The following is a 6552-nucleotide window of genomic DNA, read 5'->3' as shown; positions in this document are numbered from 1 at the left end:
TCCAAACTCCACAAACAGAACAAAAATTTTCTAAGATAATAATGCTATAAATGGGTCATTACACATCAGTTCGGCATATTCAAAAGAAAGCATACACAGACGATCTATTGGAGGCCAACCATATAAAGAGAAAGTCTAAATTACCAAAAGATCCTACAAGTACACCTTATGAGATTGATAATATACTCTGAAAGCCTGGAAATAAACTATGAATCTTTAGTAGATTCATCTGCTGGTATATCATCTTCATCATGGTAGATATTCTCTGCCATCTGCCATATTTGAAGAATGTTATCTTCAGCTACACTAGCAATAACCCAATCATCACATGGGTTCCACGAAAAATCTGATATTTTACTCGTGTGGCCACCATGAATGAAAAGCAATTCTGGTGGGCCATCTTCAGCATCCTCAGGTGTCTGCTCAATATCAATCCTGCAAAGGAAGCCTCACGTACGTCAATAAAGCTCATGTAGCTCAAAACAATCCTCACTTAGTCTTGTCTTATCAAAAAATGCTCAAAGCAATCCTCAAATCTGGCAATCAGTAATCTTATGAAATATCAATTAACAGGTCACTGGGTTTCTTCATGGACAAACCTGCTAAGATCCCAGATCATGAGCCTTCTTCCAAGGCAACAAGAAGCTAAGATAGTCTCATTCTTGGGATTCCATCCGACTTGGAAAACCTCCTCCCTGTAGTCAATCACAGAAAAAATAAAGTACAGAAGATATTAAATAGCAAGTGTTTAGGTGAACAAGATGTAAATGCATCCATGCTGCATGTGAGGGTACTTGTACACATTACACCCGCTACACACTGATAAATGCCCAGAAGAGAATTGAAGAATGCCCCAGCTGGGGAGGATGCTTACTTGTGACAGTTAAAGGTGTGAAGTGCAGTATTGATCTTCCGTATGTCAAATAACTTGACAGTCTTATCAGTAGATCCCGTGGCAACAATCCATTCATTAAAAGGATTAAAAGCCAAGCAGTTAACCTAAGACAACATCACGAAGTGAAACTTATCAATTAAACTAAAAAAGAAATATAAACTTCGTGCCATGTCAACACTGGAGCAAAGCATGGTTTTTATAGTAAAAAACAAGTACTCGTCAGCTTTCTAAGCAACAAAAACATGAGTGCGTAGGAAAAATCTTTGTGAGAAACATGAGGTCACCTACAACATGCCATATAAAACCTTCTGATGATTGTAAGACATAAGTCTCAAGTTTTTTTTAGCAATAAATAGCATGATTAGACACATCACTTCACATGGAACATGTGAAGTCAACAGGCTTCAGATGGTAGATGGATAAGGAAAAAGGCCAAGTCTCAGCCACTGAACATTGAGTGTATTAGTTCTCTGAGGAATCACAAAGCAGTTATCGAATACCTCACTTTGGTGAGCAACAACAGAATGGACAGGCTTGGTCACAGATGGAGTTCGGAGATCCCATATAAGCAGGTATTGATCCTCCCCAACAGAACCAAACAAGTGTTCATGTCTCAAGTGCCATGCTACATCTTCTACAACACCTTCATGAACCTGTTAGACCGCAGTAAGCTTTTTAATCATCATCACATATATATATATATATATATATATATATAGAACTTAAGCTTTATTTGTCAATAATTTTTGAATTGCACAAATGGAAACATTACACAGTGAGCAAACGGGCATGTAGACCAACCTTAAAGATTTGCGTAGCATCAAGGGACTTGTTCTTGGGAGTGGCATTAATGTCCCACAGGCAAATCTGGGCATCATCAGAACCACTAAGCAAATAACCTTCTTTAAACTTACTCCAAGACAAACCATAGCCTTCAGTGTTGTGACCCCTCAATCTCAAATCAGGGGTGCATGCACCATCAAGAGGAGGCTTAGATGGGTGCTTGCTATAGTCAAAGACATAAACTTCAGCACTAACAGTCTTGGTAGCTATCATAAATGGGTTTTGTGGCATATACCGTGCCCTATTCACCTCCCCATCATGATTTATTTGCTGGATTATTTGCACCTTCAAAATTAAAAATTAAACACACCAACCAGTAACTAAATTAATTAATTAATTCTGAGAAAGAAATAAGAAAAAAATAAAAAAATAAAAGTGAAAACCAACAGGAGAGAACCTTGCCATTGGCGGCGCCAAAGCCACCAAAATCGGAGCGGTCGTCGTCGTAGTGGCGGGCGTCGTTCTCGGCATCATCGAGAGGAAGCTGGACCTGGGCGAGCATAAGATAGTTAGGCTCGTTTTCGGAGGTGTGGGTACCAAGAATCATCTTTTGGACGGAGTAGTCCTTGCCAGGGGGCTCATCACGGTCTGGAAGCCATTCGACGGTGAGAGAAGGCCATTCGAGGGCATGAGTGATAACAAGATCGTAGAGGAAAGGAGTGTTCTTTTTCCATATCTTGTACTCTTCGTTTATCAATCGTTCCTCTATCTCTCCCCTCATTTCCTCTTCGTCTTTTCCCATCACCCCCTTCGATTCGGATTTGATTCACTCCTCTTTCTAGGGTTTCTTTCGTTTTGATTTAGGGATTTCTTTCTTTCTTTTCTGAGGGGAAGGGTGGTAACTTAATTCATTCCCGCCAAAAGATTATCTATATAGCAAAAGAAAAACAAACCCTAGCACCAAGCCCGGGAGGTTTATACAAGTATACGAGTGAGCGGTGACCGAATGAAATATCAACTCGTTTCTTTTTATGTTTTTAAAAAATTAATATTTTATTTAATATTTTTAGACTATTTTAAAATACTAATATCAAAAATAATTTTTTTAAAAAATATTATAATATATTTTTAAGTAAAAAACACTTAATAAAAAATCTCAACCATACTCAAATAAACTCTAATAAAATCAATTGATTAATTTGAAATTGTTGGGTGTACCAACTGCAATACTATTTCTTTTTTATACATTAAAAAAAATCTAAATCATTTCATTCTTTTACTTTCATCATAGTATAACAATGAAATTATTCTTATTAAAACAACTTTTTAAACATGTAGTTAGAGGTAACATTATCTTTTTCAGGAGATACATTTAACAATGAAAAAGTGATTTTGGACTATAATATAAATATTAATTTATCTTTTGAGGCACAAAATTTTAACCTTTAAGTTAGAGGTTTCTTTCATCTTTTTAAAAATAACTAAATAATGAAGATGCAATCATACTCCTGAAAGGAAAATATACTGTGTGTTGAAGGGCTTTTTCGTCCTCTTCTTTTATTGAAGCAGTGCAAATATAAAATTACCTTTAGATTTACAAAAAAACAAAGCTGTATGTAGAGCTGTTTTTGTCGTTTCCATATAGTTTTATTATAAATATTAGGTGGAGTCAAGGGTAATTAGGTATTTGTATGTATATAAATTGTTTTTTATATTCAGAAAAAGGTTGATGTCTGCTAATCATGTGCTAATAAATAGGTGTCACTCTTGCTTTTTGGGGGGCGTGTGCGGCCCAAAAACATAATTAAACGTTGCCTTCTAGGATGGCGTTCAATGCGTCTCACCACCCCAAGTATATTGATGAGACACGTGTGCTGAGGCGGTTCACAGAGGAGCTTTGGCCGAGGGTTTTTCCCTCCCTCCCTCTCTCCTCTTAGAAAATCGTGTTGCTTATTGCAAAAAAAAAAAAAGTTTGGATATTTGTTTATTAAGTTAACTTTAATTCTCATTTTTTTATTTTAATGTATTTGGGTTTTATTTGTTTGTTAAGTTGAATTTTTTTTTAATTTAATCTCTTTACAATTGATTTTTATATTAAATTTTATCTTTATTCTTTTAATTGTAGTGTATCTAGTCTTGAATCATTTATCAAGTTTTTTTTGTTTTTAATTTTATCTATTTGCACTTGGTTTTTCTATTAGATTTGGTCCACATTCTTTTAATTATAATGTATTTGGTATTAAATACTTTATTAAATTGATTTGTCTTTGAATTTTATACATTGACATTTTTTTTTATCAAATATCATCCTTATTTTTTATTGTTATTTTGAGTTGTTATTCTTTTCTACATTGAAATTGTTTTTCAATTTCATTTCTTATAATTTAGTTTTATTTTATTTTTGTATCAAATTTAGTTCTCTTTCCTTTTAAATCTATATTTTTTAAATTTTTATTTTTAAATCTATATTTTTTACATCTTTTCTTTTTATAATTATTTTTTCAAGTTCATCTCTAATTAGTTTGGTTGGTTATGAGTTTTACATTGTTATTTTTTTCAGGTTTGATTTTTATGTTGTGATTCGATCTCATGATCCATATTATAAAATTCTAAAGGTTAGATCAGGTTAGCTTCAGTTATTTTTTATTATTTTTAAAAAATTTCATTCATCATCATTTTGTTTGTTGGAAATTGATATTCTTTGTTTTTTTTTTGGATTCATTTGTTAATTTGATTTGTTTTTCAATTTTGGCCTTCAATTCAAGATTTTTGTTTGTCTTTTTAATTTTTATCTTTGCAAATGAGGTTTTTATTTTCTTAGTTGCTATTTCTTTATCCTTTATTTTTTTTATTTCACCATTCGACATTTTAAATAACTGGGATTTGGTCTTCTAGGTTTTTTCCTATTGTTTATAAAGCCCTACCAGGAGTCAATCTAGGACAATGATCGGGTGACAAGTCGAACTAGTTGGCTCGAGTTAACCTAAGCTAACCAAACCCTTTTGTTTTATAAAAAAAAATTTAATCAAAATGATACTATTTTGAAAACAAAAATGAAAATAGTCAATGGTTTTTAACTAGATTTTTCTCGGGCTAATTGAATCATGGGTCAACCTAGGTTTTTGATAGGCTTATACTTGGTTAATTCTCCCCTAATTTCTTTTGAAGCTCAGCCTGGTCTTGGGTCAAACTGTCGCGTCAAGCCAAGTTTTAAAATATTTGTTTTTCAGATGTGATGCTTCTAGTTTAGTTAGTGGTTACGACTATGGGTTTGAAAAATTTATACGGGTTGATATCATTTTCTTTCCCGATTACATTATTTGCAGTTGTTAGCAGCCAAGATTTTTTCAGAGGTATTTTGTAAAAATCATTTTGGAACCATGTCTACCTTGATGCAGTTTAAATTTGCACCTGTGTCAAATAAAGCAATAGTATCAAGTTGGAAATCTTCTGAAAAAATTAGCGTAATTTTAATCAAATATTTTTTTAAAGATATTTGGATTAACACATCCAAGAAATCATCTAGAATACGCTTAATGTTTGTAAGTGCATGGGGGGAATGAATGAGATTCAATGGTTTGATCTTCTGGTTTAGACTTAGTGTCGGACTGACTCTCAATTTTAGATAGAAGGTGTTATAAGATGGCAGAATCTTTTTGTTAGGCTTGTTTTAGGGTTTGTAATTCAAATTTGAGGGTTTTAATCTTAGAATGTAATTATAGGATTGTGAATGTGGTTTTGGATTTCTTCTTGTTAAGGATTTTTGTAAGGTCATAGGCATTGTTACTAGTAGAGGGTGATATAGAGCGGTTTGAAGGGTTAGAAGGAGGGTGAGCTGGTTGGTTGAAATCTTTCAACAGTCTATCTAGATAGGTTTTTTGGAGTCAATGATCATTAAGTCTTTTGATGGCCTCAAGAATGAATTTCGGGTCTTGAGTTAAGACATTAATTTGTTTGAAATTTGTAGAGGCATCTGAAGTAGCACCGGTAGTTCTTATTTTATCAATTTGAAATTCTTCTTCAGAAGTGTTTAAAAGACAGGGGTCAAGTCTGTGGCTTCAATATATAGGTTTTGTATTTGGTTAATGGATTTTTTTTTTTATCTATTTGGAGCTCATGAAGTTTGGTATTGACTTTGCAGAAATGAACTGTATGTCCTTTCTAGTTACATTTGTAATAGGTAATGTTTTTTAGGTCAAATTTCGGTTTTTGTTTTAACTAAAAAGACTTATGAAGTTTGGTAAATTTTTTGTAGGGCCTTTTGTAGTAGGTGTGTTCTGGTTTTGAGTAAAACTATTTTTAGTATTTATGGGTTGGTTGTCTATAAGGAGGTTTTTGGCTTAAATAGTTTTTCAGTTTTGAACAGTTTTCACTACAGGAAAGGTCAAATTGGTGACAGAAACTACCAAGTTTTTACCTAGTACGTTTCATTTCCCACTTTAAATGTTTTTGGAGTTTGAGATACTAACAGATCTTAAGACCTTGTTTTTGGGTGAAGCTCACAAGTTCACCATATATAAGCTAGTCATATGGTATGGTTCTGGTTGTAAAGATATCTTTGATTTTGTTTCTGACTTTTTCTCCTAAGAGAATAGGTAAGCTTGTATAGAATTTTTCTTTCTAAAAAGGCTAGTTTGAATCTTCCCGAAGCATGACCCAGGTAAGGAAGGTTGATTGATACTTAAAAATGCATTTTTATCAAGGTTTTATATCATTATTTTGCACTTGAAGTATCAATAACTCCTTAACTAAAGCATGTTTTATAATAATATATCTAATAATATAAGATACCTTTAATTTATGGTAAATGTTCATTTTAAATGTAGGCCTATCACATAAATGAAAGGATTGATTGATGAATTTGAGAACCGAAA

At 33.0% G+C, this 6552-nt stretch overlaps 1 protein-coding gene across 1 annotated transcript; it reads right to left on the bottom strand.

The window, feature by feature from the left end:
* On the bottom strand, window positions 1–2682 carry LOC105116309 (WD-40 repeat-containing protein MSI1-like). The gene is made up of 6 exons (XM_011013597.1): window positions 2136–2682; window positions 1697–2023; window positions 1396–1548; window positions 875–999; window positions 600–695; window positions 1–435 (listed from the first exon to the last, which is right to left on the bottom strand). The coding sequence occupies exons 1-6, from the start codon at window positions 2478–2480 to the stop codon at window positions 207–209; spliced, it is 1275 nt and encodes a 424-aa protein (XP_011011899.1). The 5' UTR covers window positions 2481–2682; the 3' UTR covers window positions 1–206.
* Between the last annotated feature and the right edge of the window lie 3870 nt (window positions 2683–6552).

Source organism: Populus euphratica, unplaced genomic scaffold (assembly GCF_000495115.2).
Source record: "Populus euphratica unplaced genomic scaffold, PopEup_1.0 scaffold897.1, whole genome shotgun sequence".
Classification (NCBI taxonomy): domain Eukaryota; kingdom Viridiplantae; phylum Streptophyta; class Magnoliopsida; order Malpighiales; family Salicaceae; genus Populus; species Populus euphratica.
This window is presented reverse-complemented; position numbering and strand designations above follow the sequence as displayed.